Source organism: Bactrocera dorsalis, chromosome 4, assembly GCF_023373825.1.
Source record: "Bactrocera dorsalis isolate Fly_Bdor chromosome 4, ASM2337382v1, whole genome shotgun sequence".
NCBI classification, from domain to species: Eukaryota; Metazoa; Arthropoda; class Insecta; order Diptera; family Tephritidae; genus Bactrocera; species Bactrocera dorsalis.
This window is the reverse complement of record NC_064306.1, coordinates 464,084-490,823: the sequence shown is the minus strand read 5'-3', so window position 1 is coordinate 490,823 and position 26,740 is coordinate 464,084. Positions and strand designations below refer to the sequence as shown.

The 26,740-nt window shown below is 44.4% G+C and overlaps 1 protein-coding gene and 1 long non-coding RNA gene across 3 annotated transcripts in view; one reads left to right on the top strand and one right to left on the bottom strand.

Annotated features, from left to right (window-relative positions):
- LOC109579844 (mucin-3A) overlaps nucleotides 1–26,740 on the bottom strand; it is a 38,319-nt gene that overhangs the window by 3,644 nt on the left and 7,935 nt on the right. The window contains exon 3 of one of the 2 annotated variants that reach the window (XM_049456046.1): nucleotides 22,024–25,733. In XM_049456046.1, the coding sequence (XP_049312003.1) occupies nucleotides 22,024–24,612 (2,589 nt within the window). In that variant the 5' untranslated portion in view covers nucleotides 24,613–25,733. Of the gene's footprint in view, nucleotides 1–21,131; nucleotides 25,734–26,740 lie in introns of those variants that run through there. The other variant, XM_029551982.2, reaches the window with a different exon arrangement.
- LOC125778445 (uncharacterized) lies at nucleotides 14,901–15,691 on the top strand. The gene is made up of 2 exons (XR_007422712.1): nucleotides 14,901–15,138; nucleotides 15,303–15,691. It is a non-coding gene; the product is annotated as an uncharacterized LOC125778445 (long non-coding RNA).

The window sequence follows — 26,740 nt, the reverse complement described above, 5'->3', positions numbered from 1 at the left end:
CTGGTTCTGGTCTTTTTAACGGAGTGGAGGTCTTTCTACACTCTTATAGAAGATTGTACCTGCTCGATTTATTTTCTCCAACAGCGGATGGAAGAAGTCGCGTGATAGGGAGTCGCCTTGTCTGAAACCTCGTTTGGTATCGAACAACTTTGAGAGGTCCCTCCTGGTCCTGACAAAGCTCTTTGCATTGCTCAATGTTTTTAGATGCGCTAAAAGAGAGGTGGTGGGGTCCAGCTACACGGGCATAAGCTATACCGTGGTAAATATCAGAAATCTTTGTCCTATGAAAGTTCTGAGACCGCAATTTCAATGATAAGTGATCCGGCAATATCAGAAATCCAGTGCTTTCCCAACCTCCGTTTTCCGCCAACAGTCTGCCGACTCCGCGGCTTTTCCCAGACGTCTCGTAAATGTCAAATATTTTGCTAATAAGTCACTTCTAATCTGCAAGCAATTCATTTCTCTTTTTGCGGCCACTCCTTCAACTTCCATACCCAAACCAATTCGAGTACATATGCGTACAAATGACAACTGCTTATCCATTCCGGTGTCACACAAGTACCACACACAGCACTTCTGCGGGCTTCCAGTCCATTGTTGTGTGTCATTGTAGCGCGCTCTAATCGTCCATACCAATAATTTATGTCGGATTATAACGTCGTGTCACATAAATTAATGTTGCCAACTTATTTTGCGGCATTCACAACCCGGCGTCGACCTGGCCGACGGCATCCCACAACCGCTCCTGCCCGCGCCACCACCACACACCTTCAATCACAATTGCCCTGTCTATTTAGTCTTTGCAGACCTACGCTCTAACACTCAGTGCATCTAGTAAATCTTGGGCCGACATACATCCATATATGTATTTGTGCCCAGGTTTATTTTGGCATGTAGTTGAACTGCTGTCAGTTTTTGCTGTTCGTTTTGTTGTGCGCTTTTCTATTAAGATTTTCCATTTGTTACTTGCCACAGCGCGCGTCGCATAACCCGCGCGCGCTGCATTTTTATTGTCGCTGTTGCATGCCACAAAGCGAATGGACGGCTGACCGCCTTCCTGCTGCCCACAATGCGCACCATGTTGGCCATTTCGGCGGTGTGTGTGCGCGCGCTTCACGGAAATGGCGAGCGACCAACGTGATTGCGTCAATTTCATTTTATTAATTGCAATTTGCTTTTGCTGCGCAACAAACTGCAAGGCAATGGTCAGCGTTGATCGACAGCAGCGGCCAGCGCAGAAGCGGCGAGTTGTCAAAAATCATAAAAACTACGCGACGTTACGAATACAGTATACCCACGCCCACGGATTTGTCAGCGTGCATTAAACACATAAGTGGAACGCAACGAAGTCATAGGCTTAAAATGCTGCGGAGCGCGCTGCACCGATCATGACTGCAGCATCCAATCGGCAATGTTAAATTCGTACTGACATCTTGTTGACTGCCCGCTGGCATATGTGCGTACACATTGGGTTATAAGTGTGTGCGCGCGCATGTGTGGGTGTATGCTGTCGCACATCTATGATTTATGTAGTGGCAAACAGCGCGTCCAAATATGGAACTACTTAGGAAACTGGCATTAAGCGGTTGCAACAATAAAACAATAACTACCCGATTGCCCAAACGCGTCCGATGCCACGAAGGTGTGCAGCAACGCTAAGGCGACGCATACAGGCACTCACCACATGAAGTGTTCCAGCTGCGAAGGCTGCTTCGACAAAGGCGTTTGTTGTTTTTGCTGAGATTTTCAATTGCACAACTTCGGGCTTGCGTGTTTACGCCTTTTCGGCAGCAATCTGAACCTAAGGCGCATTATTTTGATTTATGAGTTCAAGCAGAGCCCAAAGTATTTATATCCTCCAACCATATTTTAAAAAGCAATATTTAGACGCTGACGCTCAGCTTTCCCTGAACGCATGTAAGCGCGTCTAATAAAACTTTACTTTACCACGCATACGCAATAAATTTACGCAGCGCTTTACAGAAAGCCATGTTCGTTCACATGCAGGCGCGCGCGTTGGCAGTCTAATCAAAATAAAGGTGTTAACTGCCGGTTCCAGATTGGTAGTAGGTGTAACTTATTAACTTAACTGGTATAATTGCCAGATGCAGCAAAAACTTATGATTTATGGACAATTCGGTGTAGAACTTCCTCGACTGGAGCAAGCTGCCTTGAAATAATAATTCACTGATAATCAGAGCCACTATATGCCACGGGCAACTACCACTTCAGCCATCGGCTACCAACTCCATTTGCGCAGCTCTTCGCGCTTTTGCGCTGCGTACGCGTACAAGCGTCTATCGCGTGACTCAACCACATAACTCAGCACCACACACCACATTCAAGTAATGCGCCAATCATAATTTCCATATTTGTCGCATATATTAAAAACGCGACACCAGCTCGACCAAGAACGTAGAAGTGCAACTGAATTGGTGACAATCGAAGCTCAGCTAGCCTTCCAACCACTGCGACGACTCTGCACTATCTAGCCTTGCACTTCAACACCTCGCGAGCGCGCGTTGTAACCACAAATTAATTCCACACTTTTGCGAATTTGTCGTTGATACACCAATTGACTAATTGCCCTGAAGGCTTGCAGTCGCCCGTCGCCTCGCACACATTTCTTACGCTATCAATGTTTGAATATTCCTTTAAAGTCGCTAATTACCAACTAATTCCGCCAGTCGGCCCACCAACTTGCCACTTGCCACTTGCCACTTGTTACTTGTCACTTGGCACCGCTGGGGCGTAGCCAACAGCTCTTGCCGCACCGCGGCGCAATTTGATTTGGTTTTTATTGTTATTGTGTCACCTAATGATGGCTCTTTGGTGAAGTGTTGCCAACAACAAGTGCCTGAGGTGGCAAGACAGCCACAACAACAATCGACAGCGCAGCATATCCGATAAATAAATATGCAACAAGTTTATTTATAAGCGCCTTTATTAGCGACTGAATGCGCCACATGCTGCGGCCACAACAACTGAATGGGTTTGTGCCTTTGCTGCCGCTCTGCGTCTGCCACTGCGCCGATGACAGCAACAACGATGCATGACAATACACCACTCAGCCCACAATCGCCTTAGCCGCTACCACTGCCTATGCCTAAGCTGGTAGACAATAAATTTCAATGGTGATTAATGGACTTCGTTGCTCGGAAGCCACCAACTTATCATATTTCAGATATCGGCATAAATGCATATTTTGCGACGCGCAGCCGTGCCACCGAGCCGCCGCTTCGCTGAGCCTACAGCAGCGCGTAATCCTCTAAACGGCACCAACTGCTGCTGCGACTACGCACTTCTGTTTCTTCTGTACGCGTGTGAGTGTGTGCGCGCGTGTGAATATGCTGCGGTGCGCGTGCGCGTCGAGCAGTGATTTAGCAGCGCGTTGCCTTGTTAGGCAAAATATTTATTTATGATTTACATATTTAGGCGCACTTCGATGCCAACGCGACTGCGATAAGCAATGAGTTTATTGCAACGCAAAGCGGAAAATGAAAACCAAAACAAACAAAGAAGAAAAAATACAATATACAAAATAGGCGCGATGCAAGAAGTCAGAGGTTGAAGTTGTTTTTCTTTGGCTTTAGGTTTTTTTCCGTGGGAATAATGAGATGCGAAGATTATCAATTAGAAATGGTTGCAGTTCAAATACGTTTGACTTCAAAATAAGCTTTAAAAATGTAAGCAGCTGAAAAGAGAATGGAGTATACAGGAGTTGTCCGGAAAGTAATAGGACTGATTTTCTTCCGTCGCGACTGTACTTTGGAGCGTGTGTGCTCCAGCTGGATTCGGTGGAGGGCGTTCCTATCTATCTAACGAGTGGCTGGTCAGTTGTCTCCGAGCACCTGAAGAGTCAGAACAAACATTTTCGCGGGACGTGTTTCTATGAGTGGTGGAAGCCGAAAAGGCAGTGTTCGTTAGAGCAGAGGTACGCGATTAAATTGTGTGAAAATCTGCAACGGAGACGTTTAATATGTTCAAGCAGGCTTACCCAGATGTTGCTTTAGCAAGATGTGTTTCGGTGGCACCATGCCTTTTTGGAGGGTCGAGAAGAGATCGCCGATGAAGACCAGAAGAATGAGCAAATCCAAAGTGAAAACTATGCTCATTGTCTTTTTTGACATGAAAGACATCGTCCACCATGAATTTGTTCTTCCTGGACAAACTGTCAACGCTAAGTTTTACTTGGAAGTCCTCAAGAAAGTCAAACGAAGGGTCTAACGGTTCCGACAAGACATCGCAGCCGATTGGAAGTTGCACCACGAGAACGCTCCGGCTCACACCGCCTTTCTGGTGAACAGCTACCTAACCAAGGCCGACATCTCAACGCTTCTGTAGCCGCCCAACAGTCCTTCCGGACTTTTTTGTTTCCTTGCCTGAAAAGGGCGATGAAAGGCAAGCCTTTTGAGACGACAGCATGCTTGGAAATCACGCTGGCAGCGCTGCGTTTTTTTTAAATCGACTCAGCCCTATTACTTTCCGAACCAACCCTGTATTTTTGTGGTGCTTAAGCTTCTAATTTCTTTTAATTTCTTTGTGCCTAGCCACACCGGAATCGTCGGAAATTGTAAAGCCGTTGTTTACAAGAAAAGGAACCCATACCCAAATTCCATCAGCCATCCATACGTGCTTTCGTGCGTTATGGGTTTCGCCTGGGCTCAGCAAGCGTTGGTCAGCAACCAGCATTTGTGAGGTTGCGAAAGCCTTCTGGCTTAGAGTGTAACGTAAAATGTCGGGAAAATATATATATATGTATATATATCTGGACGTTTTGTCGATATGCGACTATTTTTTCCATCCATTCTTATGAATTCTGGGCAACACAACGGACAAGCGTCTCTTTCAGTCTAAGTGGGACTATTCGCGGCTCAACCTATTAAACTAACATAACCTCACCTATTTACACAAGGTTCATTCAACAATCGTCACTTCAGCAAATCGTTAGCCATATATGAAACTATCGCTCAGTGGAATGTTTAAATTCTGAAGGAGACAATTTGCATATTTTGCGGTTCTTTTCACACAACAAGACTCATCGGTTACAAAATTAGTAGTTTATCCTTTTCGATATTTACGTATGTACTTGTACATATGTATATCATACTTTCTTGCCACAACCAATACCGCCAGCAAAGCAATAAGCAATGTTTGCAATTATTGTGGATCTCTAATCGCACCATCACAGGAACATTAATATCTCGGAACTGCACGAAGCAGTCAGTCGAAAGATAACAAGAAAATATACAACGAATAATGATGAATGGAAGGAAACAAACAACCAGCAGCGGCAACACAACAACGCGAACAACAGACAGACAAACGCGATGGACCAGGCGGAAAGAGGGACGGCATTGACGATTTAGAATGATGCAGTGGAGCCACTCAGCTGCATGGCAGGAGTTTATTGGCAGTTGGATAGTGCTGCACTGTGTAGAGTGGACAGGCTGACTAGTCGACTGAACACAAGAGTGAATGGCTGACTAACTAAACTGACAGAGTGACTCGCTGGCCAGCTCTAGCCAGTCCGTCCGTCTCGAGCGGCCTGCAGAACTAAAAGCAAAACATTGTGCAAATTGTAGATGCAGAAAACTGATTGCAACAAGAGAGCAAAACTGGAAAATGAAAAATTGCTGGAACCTTGTAGTGAAAAACAAGAACACAAAAACGAAAACAAAAACAAACGCAGAAACGTAGAATACAGTAATGAGGAAACGAAAGCATGCCGTAATAAAAGACAGTGGAAAAGTAGAGATAGATTTGCTGAAAAGACGCACGCAATAATTTTCCACTGAAGCCGCCAGCATGTTTTTGTCTCAGCGATGATTGAACGCAGGCCGATATGAGTAATAATAAAAGTTTGCGTATAAGAAGACTTGTTGACGGCTGCCAAAGGCCAGAAATTATAGCAAAGAGAGATAACAAATGTGCCAATATGTAGAATACACTTATCTGTAGAACTTATAGCATATAATTAAAGAGCGGTGAGTGCGCAGCAGTTACGCAAATTATAAGTAACGCAATAGTATTAATTTAAAAATCGTGAGTACTTACGATTGTCGTCGCAAACGAACGGTAAATCACTTTTCAAATGCACAAAGCTTCGCACAGTATCGTTGCTTTACTGACTTCCGCCACCCACACATATGCAAATGGCTTTTCAACGAAGCCGCTACTAACGCTGCCAAGAGCTAACTGTATTTTCACTCTCTCCAAGGCCCAAACCGCAGCTAAGGCGTTACGTGTACGGCGTTCTATATAAATACACGCTAAGCGCTACACTGACAAGTTTAAACGCTGCGCAAACAATCGTTAATAGAAATTCCTTAAAACAAATGTCAACAATGAGCGTTTAGAATTTTGAACTGTTTGAACTGAAAACTTCAGCGGAACACAATTTTAGCAGCGTACTGCACGCGTTTGAGGTGCGCGCACAACTAATCAAGCGTTCGAGTCGCGAAAGCGCATGTAGTCTGCCATAGAATCGGCGCTGGCGCAGTGCGTGCGCTGCACGTTGGCGGGTGTGAAGAAATTAGAAGCTGGGTGAAGAGCGCGCCCGCCTCGAGGCAGCACCGGCAGCGCATGCAACAGCAGCGCGACCAGTACGCATCTTTCGCTCTGCGGCATGCGAACTCACCACTACTGATAGACCGCGAATTCACCACAGTATCTTGCCCGCTGGCTATGCCATAAGATTTATTTGTGTAGCGGCACTGTGCGTGCGCAATGTATTTCCGCGAGCAGCCTCTTCCCAACAGCGCAACTATGGCGCACAGCAATTGCAGGCAAACAAATGGCGAAGCGTCGCAGCGAAGGGTATGTGGATGCATGGGAAATACAGCACACAGCCAGCAGGCTAGCAGTGAGCGAGTGTGAAGCTTTGCATGCGCGCCGCGCATTGATTTCGAGTTAGATTGGTCAGTTAGACTCGCGCTAATACTCGCCTGCCGCAGTTGTTGCTGTTTCATTCTATTGTGGCAGCTGCCAGCAGCGCATCAGCGCATTGACGGTGTACTACACCTCAGGCTAACAAGCCATTGCATTCGCCAAGTACGAAAAACTAACACACAGACAAGCAACATGCGATGGCACTCTCGCCGCTTGTGACGCAGCAAAGAGCGAGCGCGCAAAGTCAATAAACACGCAATAGCCACAGCATCAGTGTTTGGGCAACGCGCGCCGCTGCGACAACTTCCGTGCCGTGACAGCATTAGTTGCGCGTTGTTGCAGCAGTTAGTAGTTGTTTGTTTCTGATGCGCAGCCTGTCGCATGTTGCGCGGCAATAAAAGCATCGCAGCATATTATGAGACCAATGAGAGAAATTCGAGTGCTGCGACACATCGGTAGTCTCGTTGCTTGGCCAATAAATTGCAATGAAACACTAATAAAAGTCATGGATTAGAGGAATATGATTACAATAACAACAAAAATTGCTATAGCTCTTGGGAAAAACTCTTTAAAGTATGACAATCTTGGCCAATTTAAGTCAAAAAGCAGTAAATTACGCATTCAAGTATTTAACAGATGCAAACGCTTAAGTTTAGACAAATTGTCCACCCATGGTCACTATTACGCTGGCATCCCTTAAGTAGCACAAAATAATAACAAGGAAAATATCGTTTGCATATGACATCAGCCTCCGGCTGCTCCTTATGTTACGATTCAGAGAAAGTTTTGGCTTCCTTGGATTGAGGTTGTATTTTTATCAAACAATTCAAACTAACGTATCAAAATTGAGTTGTGGGGGTAAAGTACTGAAATAATCTATGTCCATCCAAAAAGTGAGAGCAGCCGGTACAAATCAGTGGCACTGGTTGCGCCAAGGTCAGAGCACTAGTTGAAAAATTCGCCAATTCTTTGTAGCTTTCCCCAACTTGAAATTGGCTCTTACAGCTGTCAGACTATCGCATGCCACCCATGAAATATGGCACTCCACGTAAACGGCTCTGCAATATGCTTTGTTGGCACAAGTAGATGAGCTTATCGGGCGGCACTTAGCTTGTCGGCTTCGGTTGCTCAGCTGCTACTGTGGCGTTGATTGGTGGGAGTTGCGCTGGCCTGGGAGCATTGCTTGGACTCCCGAGCAGAATACTTCGAAGCTTTTTTGCTCAAATGACATAAATCACGTAGCTGCAATTTGCCTCCCTCCGCCGAGCTTGCTGCACGCCCGCATGCCGCATTACTTACTCTAAGAATGTCTGCATATTTGAAAGCTTTGTTTTTTGCTGTTGCCTCGAGCGCTGCTGTTGCTTTTGTTGGTGTTTCTTTTGGTGTTGGTTGTCGGCATGTGTTGTTTGGTGATTTCGAGCACTTAAGTGGATTTTAAATGGAATTTATTGGTGCCCGCTGTTGTTGCGCGATAATTTCTTCATGTTATTATTTTGTACTGTTTGTTTTTGCTGCAGCAAGCAAAAGCAGCAAATTATTAGCATCGCTTGGTGATTGCGGCTGCCGACGACAATTTTGTCAAGCGACGGCATGCTTGTCATAGTTGCTGTTAATCTTTACTATTTTCGAACAGCGTTTTGTTGCAAGTTGTTGCTGCTGCAGCGACAATTCGCGCACCTCAATTAACGTGCAACATTTCGCCTTACAAGAAATGCATTAGTTCGTCACCAATACGACGTTTGCCTACCACGACACGCCAAGCGACATAACAACATGTTCCATTACACCAGCGCTATCGTCATCCGGCAACCGGCAACCGCTCCGCCGGTCCACTACCTAGACGCGCGCTAATCTGTCCGCTGATAAGCCGTATGCGACTTTTAACTTAAGCTCACCTGCTTTCGCGTTCGAACTTCAGCGGATTCGCGGCTGTGGCAAGGCACAACGATTGCGGTGCCAAATCAACATGAACCACATTCCGTCAGGCAATACGAGATCAATCAAGTTCTTGATGGGGCAACAACAGCGCTCAGCCGACAGGCTTACAAATGGCAGGCGAATTGCAAAACACTCAACGCTTGCTAACAACAGATCGTAGGACGAATGTATCGATGGGTAAATGGCAAATAAATAACACCATATAACTGGATTACGTGCACACATATTCAAAGCTGTCGACGAAGACCTGCATAATTCTAATGGCTGTGGAATTGTTGACACAGCGGCAATTTGCAGCACTGTCAACGTTGTTGCAACTTAATCAAATGCGCATGCAACATGTCAACTGTGGCTCTTCCGCATCAATGCCACTGTCCACCGTTCGCTTAGCATTCACCAATCTGACATCAGTTCGCCTCCACTCCATTTGGCTTCCGTCCAGGTTCGCATTGCTGCAATGCAATTTACATTTTAATTTCGCCCTCAAAAATTTGATGGGTTAATGCAAACGTAAACAAAGTCCTTGCTTTGACCTTTACAAACAAGGTTGCTTGAACAATGCACTTAGAAAGATAGGAAACTACAGCCAATGATTGCCATCTAGATTAGATTAGAACTTAAGGTCTATTGTGGCGTCACTCTTTCAAATGAGCAAACTCGGATGAACTCCAGAAACCTGCTGAGCGCGATTGAGACGATTTGATATAAAATCCAATATAGATTCAAGAGTATTCCCATTTAAAAAATCTTAACCAGACTTCACCTGAATCCACAGCAAATGTTCTTATAAACAGAATTCTGCTCTCTCATCATGATGAGAGACACGGACTCGGATAGCACAACAATCCTTTGAATGCTCCATTATATCCAGATTGAGACGAACGTTGCCGAAATAACTAGTATTTTAAGGGAAAAAATCTACTGAATAAACGTTCTAAGTGCGGAAGAGTCATGAACTTTCGAACTAATTTGACTTTGTAATATGACATTTTACCTAAACTAGAAGGCTCTGATCAGCTTTCACATCCTGGAAACCTTATCTTACATGCGCTACTTAGGGACTTAGGACACGAACACCACAATATTTTATTTAACAGGCGAACGACCACAAATCAACCCACCTCAATATACCTCGTTATGTGACTGCTGCTGCTGTTATCGCCACATCAACAACCAAAGACCAGCAGCCAGCGCGTTGTAAATTCAATTTAACATGCCAAATCGGCAAAGACCAAAGTTGGCAACTGCTGTCAACACCAGGCGGACATATGTACACCAGCTTAATTACAATCAGCAGTCTGCTCGCTGCACCGGGGCGAGAGGTGTGCCGGAAGCTGTGCGGCCTTATCAAAATCATGTACCAATCCATTACCGTAGGTGGTCTTTGGTGATAACTCGTAAATTTTTAGATAAGAATCAGTGATAGAAATGACACTAGTCCGGTTAATTATGCACTGAGCGAAATTTTTGTAGGTATAAAATTAGTAGAGATTTTGAGGTTGGGTTTAAGATATATATGTATATCTCTACATCAATGCCACCAATGAAATTAGTGAATTTTACGGCCATGCATTATCAGTTCGTGTGACACACTAAGGTTTCGCTCGCTTCCGTTCTGGAAATTTCGATGTGAAAGATGCACCTCGCTCTGGTCGACATATGTATTGTTGAAAAAGTCGATGAAATTATGGAAAAAACTGACCATGACCGTCACATAAGCAGCCATGACATCGCTAAGGCACTTCATTTTCATCATCCAACGGCTTTGAATCCACATGAATTGTCCGTGAAAAATTTAATGGATCGAATTAACATCTGTATTCTTTGTTAAAACGAAATGAAATCGAACCATTTCTGAAGCGAACGGTAACAGGAGACGAAAAATAGATCAAATACGACAATAGTGTGCGAAAAAGGTCATGGTCCAAAGGTAGTAAAGCTCAACAAATGGTCACAAAGCCAGGATTGTCGCCTCGAAAAGTTGTGATGAGTATTTGGTGGGATTGGAAAGGAATCATTCACTATGAGCTGCTCCAGCCTGGTTGAACTATTGATTCTACATTTTACTGTCAATAATAGATGAGATTGAAGCAAGCAATCGAAGAAAAAACGGTCAGAACTGATCAACAGAAAAGGCTTCATCTTCCATCAGGACAACGCTAGACAACACACTTTTTTGCTGACTCGGCAAAAACTGGGAGAGCTTGACCGGAATGTTTCGATGCATCCACCATATAGCCCTGACCTTGCACCATCGGACTGTCATTTGTTTCGCTCAATGCAGAACTCCGTTAATGGTGTTTAGTTGGCTTCAAGAAAAGCCTGTCATTAAAGTTCATTATAAATATAAAAAATAAGTTGAAGTTTGATTAGAAAGACAAAAATTTTTCGACTACCCAATAGTAAACGTTTTTACAAGTGTCGAAAGTTTCATCCGTGACAATATTGAAGGTGTGCTGTCTGAATTGCTAACTGCATAAGTCTCGGTTTTCGCGATCGGAGTAAAAATGCTAATTACAGATGCAAACATGATGAGATAAGAAGAATATACAAAGCTGTAAACTTTTCATGTAACAACAAGCAACAATACCAACAAAACCAATACCTAACAAGAAGTGTGTTGTAACAGGCAAAGGCGACAAGATATCATCGCAAACATGCCACATGGCACATGCCACACGCCACGTGTCACAAGTGCGCAAACGACTAGTGCTAAACAGGCTACAACAACAACAACCACCCCAGCAGAGTACATCAAAACAATGGCACATATTAGAGGCGAAAATGAAGTGATGGGCAAATATATGGCCCTTTGGTGGCAGCTGCTGCAACAAACAGCAGCATGACGACGCAGAAGATGGCACGGACCACGGTCGGTGTTGTATGCCAAGCGCTGTTGAACATGTTAAAACTTATGTTTTAATTAGGAAAGTGCGAGCGGATCGAATTTCGCTGTGTAAACATGAAAACACGCTGACGCGTCGCCCAAAGCAATGCTGAATGGGCGGACAACAACAAGCAAATGAAGCGTCAGCCACGGTAAGGATGACATTTTAGCTTAAAATAGCCTGCGCTCAACGGAGATAAGCGCCGAAATGGTAACGGTTTGAAAGTCAGCCAGATTTATACTGCACTATTTTTGCTTTCGAATTACACCAGTGACACTTAGATAAAATGCATGAGAGCGCTTATTGAACGCTGACAGAGATTGATGTGGCCATCAGCGTAAGTTTTAATTGGCATAAACGCAAAGTTTTCCTACGCAATTTTCAACTAATTTTGCTATGCATTCATGTGGCGTAATCTTTTGACGTCGACAGGAGGCTCTCCGCCATAATCCAGTCCAGTGTCCAGGCGCCGCAGCAAGCGCCTAATTGCGCTGTCAGGTGACACTGCTGGTGCGCTCATAATCAATTAACACTGGTTTTGTAGGCCATTACATAGCACTCCATGGCACAGCGAAGCTTAAGCCGCCATGTGCGCGTTTCAAAGATTACACGGCGGCGAAAATAAACGAGATGCATTAAAGATCGCGCTGCGCACAGTGAAAACTGGCAAACATGTAAAGCACAGGTTGATAACTCATTTGCAGCGTGGCGCTGCGTTATTTTCGTGCAACCGATTTATTGATTTTTCTGTAATAAATCACCTGCCACAGTGCGCTTACAAGAATTTATTACGCAGCACAAATCTTATGCCACAGCGGTCGCCAACACCAACACCAAACAGCGCCGCCACAATCACCACCGCAGTCCAACCCCGCTAGTTCGCCACAATTATCATTACTTCCACCTGCAACATGCTACAACGCTGCGGCATGCAACATGAGCAGCGCGCGCTTACATCTCCTAAAATTTGAATTATTTCGCTGTCGCTGATATTTCTATGCCGCCAACCATCCCACTTCGGCTGACTGCCGCAAGCACCGTCGCTGCGCGTTGTTGTTCTCGCCTCTGACATCCAACTGCGGCCGTCAGTCGACGTCAACACAGCCATTTTGATTTAAATGTCCATAAATCAGCAGATGGATCGTATGTAGCGGACAGATCAGCGACGGCGACGGCGCCGGCAGCGGCCAGCAAATGGAAATGTTCACGGCGAACAGCTAAACTGTCTACAATAAAAACACTGCATAAAAGCAAGCAATCAATGGTTCTAACAGTAAACGCTGCGTACAAGCCGCAAAACACGCACCTTGTTGCAGCTCATGCGTGCCACTTGTTGCCTATGCTGAGTACAATTGCGTTTACCCATCTAAGTCCTCCTCATTAAATTCGTTTATTGCCTCCCTACTGATTTGGCGCAGGCGCTGTGCATTCGAATCGCATGTTTATTGCTTGTGTTGCTGCAATTCGGCTTGCCGCATTTGCATGCCAACTCGAAGCGGCACAGTAGCTTTGTGCGGGAGACACGCCACCAGCAAGGTGCAAACGGTGCATCGGTCGGCACTTTATGTGTTGCATGTGCTCGCCATCGTTGTGTAGTTGCTGTGGTTGCTCGTTAACGGAGTTGTTGTTCGTTGTTCGCCGAAATTGCCGAATGCAAATGAGTTTATGGTGCAGGTTGCTCCGCTGGCGTTATTATTGCCACTCCACGTGCAGCCACCACTGTGGTAGCAGTATAAGGGCGCCTAAAAGCATGCACCGCAATATTACTTCACACAAAAATTGCGACAAATTGAAATCTTGCGTTAATTTTGGGACACTCTGTATTTAATTCCAATCTTAGTTAATTTTGTGATACCCGTTATAATTGATTTACACTAACTATAACAACAAGATTCCTAAAGTCCGCAGAAAAAAACACAATCGCTACCCACTCCACTATAAAACAATTCTACTTCTTCTTTACTGACGTAGAAACCGCTTACGCGGCTATAGCCGTGTTAACAGAAGCGCGCCAGTCGTTTCTTCATTTCGCAAAGTGGCGTCAATTAGAGATTCTAATCGAAGCCAGATCCTTCTTCACCTAGTCTTTCCAACGGAGTGGAGGTCTTCCCCTTCCTCTGCTTCCCTCGGCGGGGGAATACTTTCAGAGCTGCAGCGTAGCCGCTGTCCTTGGTGTCCATGGTGACAGCTCTCCCGCGCTACCTACAGAGCTTCTCCGGGAAAAAATAAGACCGATTTGCTTCCCCCACGACTGTACTTCGTAGCGTGCACCCACTGAATTCGGTAGATGGCGTTCCTAGCTAACAAACGTGCGGTTGGTCAGTTGTTTCCGAGCACCTGCAGAGGCAGGATAAACAATTTCGACCGACGTGTTTCTGAGTGGTGCAAGCCGAAAATGCAGTCCAAAAAGGAAGAATGAACAAATTCAAAATGAAAACGATGTTCAACGATTTGTCATCAAAGGCATCGTCCCCCATGAATTTGTTCCTACTGGACAAATCGTCAGACTCAAGCGAAGGGTCAATCGGGTCCGACAAGACATCGCAGCCGATTGGAAGTTCCGCCACTACAACGCCCCGGCTCACACCGTATTTCTTATGAACAGCTCCCTATACAAGGCCGGCATCCCAACGAGTCCGCAGCCGACCTACAGCCCAGATGTGGCCTCCCCGTACTTTTTTTGTTTCTTGCCAAAACCGATGAAAGGCAAGCATTTGAGACAACAGAGGGGATCCACCCCACCACAAACTTTCGGTTTTTTTATTTGATACGACGAAGGTTACGTAAGAATTCCTCACTGCGGAAAATATAAAGTTCTGTCGCGAAAAGGTGCTTGGGTATAGTCAAGGGATTAGCGGTCTTAAAAGCATTTTCTCTTCAGAAATAGTCACTAAGCTCGCTCGATAGTCCTCAATGTCAATTGCAATTTCGCAACGTCAACACTTCAACCGCCTCGAGTGCTAATAACAACGCCGCGAATCTCATGAGACAACTACAAAAACCCTGAGACAAACAAACGAATTAATCAAAAATTGAAGATGCACTCGAACTGAAAATAAATAGCCGAATCGAAGTGAATTAGTTTAAATTACACACTTGAGTGAACAAATTAACAATTAGAAATTAACAAACGTCAATGCCGAATGGCAAGCGATTCGCTACATATAATGTATATGTATGCATATACGAGTATTTGCACATACAACAATCTATACTTGAGGGTGTGACGTTGATTTCGCGGTTCAGCGCTATGGAAAACGCTCGTTCGTCGGTTGATGTGGCCGGCGGGCGGGCTTCGAAGTGCTCCACATTCGACATGGAGTGGCGACGTGGTGACTGGCGCATTCCACTCACAGAGATATCGGTTAAAACTAAAATAGAACATGAGTTATGCAATTAGCGCTCATATCACAGTGAAGTCGTAAGCGCTGAAAGCTCAATGACAGACCAACAAAAACGTTACAAATTGCTACCGTCCATTCGGCGACGGCTTCGTTCACAACGAAATCATATAAACACGATTTTTACACGCCAATAACGCTAATTGAATTCTAACACAATATTATTTTTTTCTTTTCCAACTAGAAATCAACACAAAATCCACTTTAAAGCCACTGCGCTGAGCTTGCAATCATCAATCACATCACCAAATCCACGCTACGACCGAACTTACTGCCGAAACACAAACAAAAAAATGGGGAAAAAACGCTGTGGAATTGAAAGCAAAACCAAAGGCAACAACAATACGATCGCGCTGTGACGTCAATACAAACCATGGAAAATTAACAACTAAATCGTCGATGGTGCGAAGCAAGCCTGGCGGCAACAAACCGCATGAAGCATGACGAGCGATAAATTTTCGAAAACCGCTGAAACAACAACAAGAACGCGCTGCAAACAGTGCTATGCTCATGAGCCTAAACAAAGGGGGCAATGAATATGAATATGAAATAAAATTATTAAAAACAAAAAAATCAGCAAAATTAATTTAATAAATAAACTACAACAAAGGCTAAGCTCAAACCAAACCAGTTTTTTCGGACAAACAATGGAAACAACAAGTCTCAGAACGCTATTCGGATAAAAGCCAGACAGCTTAATGCAGTGCGCATTTTTTATCAACACATACACACACGCACAACATATTTATATTTTGATTCGAGATTAAAAAACTCTAGAGTTGGTTATTTGATTTTGCAAGGCTTGGCATAATTGCACTTATTGCAAAGTGGTTCGAGCTAGTTTCGTACAAGAATTTTTACACTTTAGTATGCTAAGTGCTTCCACACAGCGCTTGTGAAGAGACTTAAGGCCAAACTTTTTGAAGGTATTGTGGAATATCATTTCTAAAATATAATATCCTATAATGCCCATAAAAGAAGTTCAAACCGGTGAAAATATTGGGCAGTCGAAAAAGTCTTTTCGTATTTCTAATCAAACTTTAACTTATTTCTTTTTAATGGGTTGTCAAAAAAGTGTTGCGGTATTTTTATTGAATTTTTTTTTATTGAAATTGAAATGAATTTTTGATGACTCATGCCCAGCTCTTGACCGATGCTACGGCTGCTACTATGCCGGTCTCTTTCGACCAATTCAGCGATTTTATCGCAATTTTCGATGACAGGCCTTCCGGAGCGTGGCGCATCTTCGACCACCTCTACACCAGAACGAAAACGTTGAAACCATCGTTGGGCGGTGGAAATGGAAACTATATCGGGTCCATAAATTGCACAAATTTTATTGGCGGCCTGAGATGCATTTTTGCCTTTATCGTAGTAGTACTGTAAAATATGCCGTATTTTCCTCCATGTTTGCGGCACTATAACTCACGAACGATTTAAAAAAAACGACAATCAATCAAACACGTGTTAGCGCGTGAAATTAGCTTTTCAAAAAGGTATAGCATGACCCGATGCGACGAATAAAACTAGAACCACGCGCTTTCAGCGTCAACTAGCGAAAATACCGCAAGACTTTTTTGACAACCCTTTCTAATTTGGCGACAAATTCCAAATCAAACTCGATAATTCCCTCTGACTTTCCTTCCTATTAATCATTCTCTCAAAACACGAGAACACGAGAATCCCGGCCCTATCATAATTTCTGCCAATCGTGGTTTCCCTCATATCAATGCAATGCATAGGTTTCCATGACGTCAATAGACCAAAGTGTAAACAACCGTTGTACAGAAATAGCAACACACAACAAAGGGGCACTCTAATCAGCGGCGATATAATACTCGTGCAGCTGCCACTTATCAGCACCCTCCACTATTATAACCTCTATTTAAAACAACAATAAAAGTGCTGGCTTCACACCTCATCAACGGCTGAGCGAAAGGTGGTTGCACGGCGACGGAAGCTTTATTGATGATTATCGCCGCCACACACAATTGCAACAACTGCAAAGCAGCGCCAACAGCAACACCTTCACTTATCGTCGCCACTCTCTCATTATCGCCAGCATCGACGAACTAATAAAGCAATTACAGAACACACACACTCCCGCACACGTGCCCACACACCCAAGTGATCGGCAGTTTGCCAGACAACACGGCGTATACGCGATCTTTGCGATCTTTTGAGCGAATCTTCTGCTTGCGCTTGGAAATATTTGCATATGCACATAAGTGGGGTAAGCGGCGATGTAAATGGAATTTTTATGCTTCAAGGTCAACCCGTAAATTCATTTGTAATTCGTTGCACGTCGCTCGCTTTATCGCACTTGTGAACCAAGTCGACGTTACACCAACTCATTTGTGTGATTAGATTAACCGCGAGTTCGCGCACAACTGCGCAGCGGTGCGGGGCAGCAGAGGTAGTTGTGGTAATTTTTATTATTATTGCTTTTGGTGTTTGTTCCATTGACGTCACTCTAAGTTTGACGCTCGTTTTCTGTATGATATATTGCTTTGCTCTGATAGATTACTGTTGCTGTATACAAGTTGACTCCTCTTGATGGTGCTTCATATTGACGTGAATTGATATTTGCAGAGCCGTTAATATTGGCAGTTAGAGATTTCTCAGTTTCCGTAGTAGATTTCGACTTTGGCAAATAATTATTGATATTGTTAATTTATTCTGATTAGAACGTTCATCAAAAACTTTCCGGCCGTTCTTTAGTTCTGCAGTTTAAACAGCCTAGCATGCTTCAGTTAGAGAATAGAATCGAAAGCGTTTTGAAAAGAGGAGCTAAAATTAGCGCTTCACAGACTCAATAAGATCGCTACTAATCTTCTATCAGCTGCAGACTACTTGCTGGATAAAATCTTTCTTTAATTAGCGCTAGAGTAAGTAGAGTTATCCACCAAATCGTGATGCATAATTTTTCAAATTGGGGAATATTGTTGAGCCGTTCCCCTACCTAGAGCTTAACTGTGCTGGTGTCAAGCGTCCAAAATATCAAAAAAGGAGGTTATAGTAAGAGGTCCACTAAGAACTTTCGATAGCTTTTCAATTCACTAGCAACCCTCGAGGAGCTTGAACACAAGATTCAGCGCGCTACCACCAAAATTTCAGCCGATATACTGAGCCGACTCGTCGAAAATTTACGTAAACGGGTGTAGATATGCAAACAGAGCCGAGATGGTGATTTGACCGACATTTGTTCAAATCACAGAACCAATTCACAAAATAAATTTTAACATCAAGTCGTTCTTGTTGGTAGACCCTTGTATGTACAGGGTTTGTCAGGAAAGTAAAAGGGCTGAGTCGATTTAAATAAATTTTCTGAAGCAATCCTTAAAAACTTTCAAAATAGCAGAAGGAGCGTCGATGTAGCGCCGCCAGCGCGATTTTCAAGCATTGAAGGCATCACAGAAGACATTCTCCGGAATAGCCTTGAGAGCAGAGGTGCATGCTGCATGGAATCCCTATATCGCCTCAAAATGCTTGCCTTTCATCGGCCTTTTCAGGCAAGGAAACACAAAAATGTCCGGGGGCCACATCTGGGCTGAAGGGCGGCTGTGAAAGCGTTGGGAGGCGTTGGTTAGGTAGCTTTACACAAGAAAGGCGGTGTGAGCCGGGGCGTTGTCGTGATGCCACTTCGGCTGCGATATCTTGTTGCACCCGAGGACCCTTCGTTTGAGTCCCTTGAGGACTTTTTTGATAAATTTAACAATCAATGCTTTTGATCATATCAAACGTCTCTGCCGCAGATTTACCAAGTTTCACACACAATTTAATCGAGTACCTCTGCTCTAACGAACGCTGCCTTTTCGGCTTGCAATACTCACAGAAACACGTCGCGCGAAAATGTTTGTCCTGACTGTCCAGGTGCTCGGGGACAACTGACCAACCGCTCGTTCGTTAGCTAGAAATGCCCCCTACCGAATCTTATAGTAGTAGTCGAAGTACAGTCGCGGCGGAAAAAAATCAGTCCTATTACTTTCCGGACAAACCGTGTATAACTAGTGGTGACCTGTCAAGCAGTTGATCCGATTTTTTTTTTCAAACTGTCAGCACGTTTTCGGCTAGCTATGCCATCCTTATCACTTCCTCACATATTTCGGCTCTTGCAGTGCGGTTCAACGATAATGACGTCAATTACATTCCATAACAATTAAAAAGACGAGACACAGCCAGACCAACGGGCTATAGCACGTCACGTTTATCTCAACAACGAGTCTTCCGGACCGGAAAAATTAAAAAAAAACAGCTTATCACAAATTATTAAATTAAAAAGATAATGATAATAATTGCGAAATTAACTCTGCCACAGTTAAGATCAAACACAAGTCGCGCTGAAATTCGCCGTAAAAACTTGCTCATACATGTTTACCGGCTGTCAACTAGCAGATTGCCCGCTGCGGACGGGACGGCGCACGGAGGCCAAAGTCAAATTTGCAAAATCAAAGACGTCAGCGCAGACTTAATATGCATCGTTTAGTGACCACATATGTACTTGCGCTGCTGTGGATTTGTGGTCTCGGAGGGCCGGGCATTAGCTGAACTCGTATTCTTTTAATGACAAGCAGTTGTTCGACAGACACCCGCCGTCTCGTCTTTAATCCGTCGGCTATTGTAAGCGCATGATCTGCCATGTTGCTCAAGTATTACTTGGCAGACAAAAATCAACTGACAAAGCGTCCAGCCTTATCGAGTAATCCATTGAAATGTGACGCCTGCAGGCTTAGCGGTGCCACTTGTATTTATTTATTTATTTATTTACATTGGCGAACATTTTGTCTTCGATATCACTTACGTGAGCATTAGCAGCTTTCTCGTATTACGGGGATTTATATGATACACGAATGCATGGAAGCACCCTTTGCCCGCCGTAAGCGTAGCGGCTGTCGCCATTTGTCATCCGCTGTCGAACGCGCGCATATGCCGCTGCCTTTGTGGGCGTATGTGTGTGCTGAGTATTCACATTTGCGATTGCTATCGCAGTCGTCCGCCGCCACTTAGGCCGTCAGTGGGAGGTGTGTACACTCATGCGCGTCACTCTAATTGCTGTCGAAATCTGTTGCGCAGAGCGACTGACGTCAGAGCGGCCGCACTCGCAACGCTGCGCGCCGCCTTGGCCACGTCTCTACACCATGCATGGATTTAAGTTTTCAATGCGCATTGGCAATTTCCCAATGCTTTGGTGACGGTGAGCGTGTTTAATTGATTGCCCGGGCTCATCAGCGGACCGTATGTCAAATATAGAAGGCGATATATGATTATCGCTCATTAAACTACGCTCATAAATATCGGAATTTGATGGATTTGTTATTCAGCGATAAAAGAAATATAAATAAACGATTTACTGATATGGCAGCGCTATGATTAGCGGATGTTGTGCATTGAAGCGCCTCAGGTGCGCATTTACGGCGCGGCCTGCCCATTTTTCCACCGTTTATGACCCCTATTTTGATCGAAAAACCAATCAACCTTTATCAGCGCAGCTATCAAAAGTCACCGAGTCATAAAAGTCGCGCCGCTGTCACATAAACACGACACTTGCTTGCTATTATTAATTTCATGTACCTGTTGCGCCTTCGCCGCAAACCCCTCAACCGTTTACACTGCAGCCAAATGACCGACAAACGAAGAACAACCAGTGTTGTAATGAGCAATGTAATTGAAAATAAGTGGGGTGGATGCTAGGTTCAATAGGGGCTCAGTTTTAGTTAAAATATAGGCAAGACGAAGCTACGCAATCTACTTGTATTTGATAAAGAAGACACGCGAAGAATATAATATCAAAGAGTAGATATGTGCCGAATACTCCAAGCAATAAGTGAAAGAAAGCGCTTCTGGCGTAATATTTTCAATTTCTTTCAACATAGAGCGAGCTTCGAGCTCACTCACGACCGATGCAATAAGAATTCCACCGCCCTTCTGACTACCAAGCTCCAGCGGCACAAAAGCAGCATTGGTTGCCTTCCGTCTTCACACTTTCCATTTTCTCATTGAAATTAATAAACAGTTTTTGGCACCGTTATTTATTAGGTTTTTTGCAATTACTTAAAAATGCTTAATTTTTCATTTACCAAAAATGTCTTATGTTCATAATTATCAACTACTAAGATATATAATTGGAGAATACCAACATGGCAGGATGAAACAGTGCGATAAGAAAATGAAACATTTCAAAAATGAGTGATGATGAGAAAATGCATGATAACGGTTGGGTATGACAGCAGCACTGTGGCTGTGACAGGTTCCATACACACACACACACACGCACGTCTATTTGTACAGCCCAGTAAATATTTGCTAATTAGCAAAGTTAGCTCTATAAATGAGTTTTATGTGCATGTATGTATGTAAGTAAGTATGTATGTCTACTTGCACGCATACATAAGACCAACTTTCATGCGCCGCGCCGCACGCGGCTGTCAGCGCACTAAATCATTGAGACAATATAAGTAGATAATTTAAAAAATAACTTCATATATATGTGTATGTATGAATGTATGTTTATATGTGTCGTAAAAGCAAATAGTAATAAAAACAAAAATGGGTTAAAATACCTCAAAGATAAGATAAATTAAATTAAAGCTGCATTCCTTTCACGTCCCACCGGCCATATGACACGGTGAAATTAGACTAATGTCACTTAGACTAACGGAATAGCACTCAGTATACAGTATACATGCACAATTTCCATTGCTTATACGCGCAATCGCGCTCATACCGAGTCTACACAAGTGCTTATATAATTTACAGTTATTCACTAAATCTTAATAATGTTACAACAGTTCTTTGGGAAAAATAGTTTAGAATACTTTAGGTTTGTTGAGATTTTGTTTGGGCGTGCGGCTTCAGTAGGGCGCCTTTTCGCCCAAGTTCGCACCCATCGGCACCACCAAACCTACCTTCTTAGCTGCTGGCTTCGTGCTCAGGTGCTGTGCGGCCAGTAGGTCGGACAGGTCTTTGCCTGTTTGCTGTTGTGGATCTTCAGGAATGGTGAATGACTCCTCGTCAGCGCTGGCTGAGTATGTCGAACAGTCGCTTGTTTTACGTTCTAAAGCGGTACGTACACCGTTCACGTAGCACTCTGCGCCGTCTAATGCGGATATCGTTGAGCCGCAGTAGTATAGGTTGCTGCAGGAGGAGGAAGCGCTCACATCCGATTCGCCTTCACCTTCGTTGGCAGTGTCCAGTGAGGAATGTCGTCTTCGCATGCGCTGTGCGCGAAAGTATTCTATTTCTTCGAGTGTTATACCGCACATGATTTCATCCGAATAATCCGACACAACTACAGAAGGCGTGCGTACAAATCGTCTACCGCCCGGAAACTCAGTGGGTGCAGTATCACTACCGCAACTCTGTGCTGACTCGCGTCGCGAACATGGCTGTGACGGTGCTAAAGAACGCGGATCCTCTGGTAGCTCTACGACGCGCTCCTCCAACAACACCTTGCTGGGCACCGTAGCCGGGGCTGGTGCATTGCTGATAGTTGGTGGTAGCTCGATGATCGTTGTGTCTGGCAGTGCGGTGGGTTCTGCTAGTGGTAAAAGTGCCGGTCGCAGCGGCAAATCCGTAACGGTGAGTGTCATTCTTCGCTGTTGTGGGCCGACCGGTGGCTGTGCGGGTGTTGTATCCATTGACTCGTCAACGTCCAAACCTAGTGCCGAATCACTGCTGGCAGAGCGTGCCACTTTATCCTTACGCTTTGTTTGGCCAACTGCGGATGTGGTCTGCGCCGATTCGTTGTCCTCATTGTCAGATGAGTAAGGACTCTGGCCAAGGTTGCAACCCTCGTCCGAGAGTGGACTGTTGCGCTGCTCCAATCGCTCTGGCTTCAAGGACAACATATTGCTATCTGCTGTCTCGCTGGTTTTGTTCGGATTCACAATCATTTTCCTAGCGGAACACGTTGAGCGACTTTCGAATCTTTGTACTAATTCTTCCACACGTGGAAATGCACTGATTTTATGAATCAAGGATTGATGGGTGTGTGCCAAAGGATAAGATGTCCTTATCGCGTTTTGTTTTTCAAATTTTTTCTTTAAATCTAATTTGCGCCTCGCCACTAAAGATGTAGATGAAAAGGTTTCCGCTGCGTTCACAGCTATCGTTGGTACTCCAATGTGTGGATCAAGTTCTGTACTATACCGTGTGCTAACTGCGTCTAACTGTGATTGACGCGATATCCCACAATCATCAATTAGTGTCGATGGTTGTGTTAAATGTTTGACTGCTTGCTCTTGCGATTCGAAATCTCTAAAAAATTCCGATTTCAGTTTGGCCTTTCGCGCTGCCAAAGTCAGTGCCCTTGTTATATCCTTGCTATTGTTGTTGGTGCTTGTATCTGCGCGTGCTCTTGTCTCACAAGCAGGATCATACTCCGAGTTGACTAAATTGACAACTGCTGGCCACTTGTTGCTCGCTACGTATACTTCACTTGTTCTGTCGTTGTATTCGCTTAGGTTGATGTTGTTGCTGTTAAGCGTACACCGCTTTGGTTCTGATATCGTAGTGCTCGCTTCAAGTTTTCTCTGATTACTAACATTCGTTAGCACAGCCAACGGACATTTATTTTCAGTGAATTTTGATTTCGCATCTACCGCCGATAACACCCCTTCCACCTGTTCGCCTCCCATTCTCGACGGCGACGTCAAACGAGCCGCCGATTGTACTCGTCGTGTAACAGACGAATGCGCCCCTTCCCGAGCCCTCGTCACTGCTACAACCGACGTTTGCTCACTCGACGTTGTTGTAGTCGCCGCCGTCACCGCATGTGTCATTGTAGTGGTGCTTGCTTTACTCTTTTTTCCCTTCGTTAATTGGCTTGCCCCTAACGCCGCGGACGTCGCACGCGGTTTTATCGTTGGTGTACGTGAACGCGACAGTCGCGCAACTGTCAATGCCGCCGTGTGCGTTTTTGTTGTGGCTATTTTTGTATCCGTTGTTTCCTCCGTTTTATTTGCATCTATTGACTCTCTTGTGGCATGAATAGCACTTAGTATGGGCGCTGAGTGTGACGACAACTCACCGTCAACAATGTCAGTCCAGCCGAGCATATCATCCGCGATCGCTGCTCCGCACGCATCGTCTGCCTTTTCGTCAATTAGTTCACAATGCTCATTCAAGGGGATGGAATGCAACGAGGCTGGTGGAATGTGCACGGAAGTAAGTGCTTCGGTCGCCACACAATGGACCGAAGGCTCGGATGTGCTACCGGTAAATGTGGCTGTCGTTTGAGAATCAACGCTGGTTTTTGCAGCAACGCTCGTACGTATGGATCTTTGAGCTACTCGCACGCTTTTCTTGCAAATATCAGCGTTTGAAGCTGTTGTTGTGGCAGCTGGGTTAGTTGTAGTCGTTCCGGTGCTCCGCCGACTGATGTGGCCGCCCATTCTTCGCGCCAACAATGGCTGGCATTTAACATTTAGTTTGTCAGCCACTTGCTTACGCTTATCGCTGATATTACTTTTCTTGTTTATCGGCAATTTGCTCATTATTTCTCATTGGGTGCGTACGCACTCAGCAGCTTCTTTTGCTTTTGATCTCTTCTCTACGTATAGTGTTCAAGGGTTCTTGCAGTCGACATACACGATTGCAATTCGCATTGGCTGCACAACGTCAAATGACGTCAAGACACAAGACTACATGACGCAAATGTCAGCGATTAGCTGTGACCAAGCCATGTTAGCGTTGTTTTTGTTCTTCGGTGCGCGCTGATATATTTTTTGTTATTGTTGTATGTAATAATGGGCATTTTCGCAGCCGCGAAGCCACTGACGCAGAAAAGACCATCGACCGCAGCTAGTAAACGCTACTGACGCACGCCAGCCACCAGACAATTAGACGCTTACCGCTCGCGGTGATCGATAGTATACGCTGAGGTTTGAGAAATTTTCGAAGTTTACGTCGTTGTCTTCTCACATTCACCCTCGGGCACTTTGAACTGACACTTAATTAAAAGCCTTTTTCGGTATAAGCGATAATTTTTTGCTAATTAGCATGAAATTGCCATGACGCTTAACGAAGTGCTATGAGTAGTACGTTGCGCCAGACCTATGATACACGTTGACACGAAACTTATACTACGTTCGCACGCTGACGCTGAGAATGAGTAATTCGCGTAAATCAATTCGATTTACAAACACTTCTTGGAACGCGAACTATGCACTTGTGGCTTGCGGTGCGGCGTGCGTCACTTGGCAGCCTCTCATACACTCAAATGCGACAGCAACACCTGTTAATCTTGATGAAACCACAGGCGCATGGAATAGCGCACACAGATTTATACACGCTTATGTTTATGAACGCGTCAGTTCAGTCTATCGCGTCGATCGCTGCACTAATCGCGTCAATAACGCGCCTCGCGAGTGGCTGATCTTACCGTACACGGGAGCTGTATTCACAAACGCCTCTCCAGCCGTTTAACACGCGCGTTTACCGACAATCTCCCTACCGCTATTTGTACGACGCGATCGCGTTTTAATTTTGAGCACATTATTTTTACTTCGGCTGAGCGATCTTTTCGTTGTTGTTGTGTTTCGGTATATAGCGCTTTACAAAAGCCTCCCCCTGCAACAACCACCGCGTTTTCATTAGACGTAGACGCCAGCAGCACCTGCAAATAGAAATGGAAATGGCAATAGCGATTAGGAAGTAGGGAATAGGTGCGGCGTATTTGGGTTGCGTCGCCACAACCGTTCAAATTGAGGATTGTAAATTCATAAAAATATTAAAAACAACATTTTACCTAATTCTTCATTAGCGCTTGCCTATGACTTGCATTCAGCAGCTTTCGTCTAAAGCCAAAGTGTGAACTTTATCGTGATCACTATCTAACGGCAATTATGAGCTTTCGCTGCTACGCTTTAGTGTTGTAATCTATCTTTATCGCTTGATTATTTTTGTTGTATGTTTTTCGTTCATTTTTTACAATCCATCCTGCTGACGCAAATCGTATTTTTCGTGTTTCCGCCCTTTTTTCACTCATTCACAACGCGAGTTATGCGGTTCTTTTTATTGCTTTTGTTATACTGTTAGGCATTATAATAGATAACTGTTTTTGTTCCGAACTTATAGGCACGTGAATGTGCTGTAGTTCCGCGCGTTTGAATGTCATATATCAAAATTACCTCAACACCAAAGCCAATCGTGGAAATAGAGACTCATTACTGCCGTCTGCAGATCAACATCCACAGCCGCGCACCATTCATGGAGCCGCCGTAAATTTGTGGACTCATGATAATAACTGATAAAATTTAGGCTGCGGGCTTATGTTGTCAAGCAATCGCAAACATGGCATGTATTATTAGCTCCAGAATAATCTTTATTAATTTCGCCACAATGAGATTTGTTGTGGTTAAAATGCGAGTGCTTAAGACTTCGGATAATTTTTGTTTGCATCTGTCTTCATCACTTTACGACATGGAAAATTTCTTGTTTATCCGCTTCTTACGGAGCGCTGAGATACCATTAAACCTCATAATATACAAAATCATTCATTATATTAAGAAAGACAAGTCACTATCGCCTTAGAAAGATCTAGTATGGAGGTAAAGAAATATATAAATTTCGATATAAGTTTGAGACGGAGCTAGCTCTCGGCTACCTAAGATCATCTAGGTC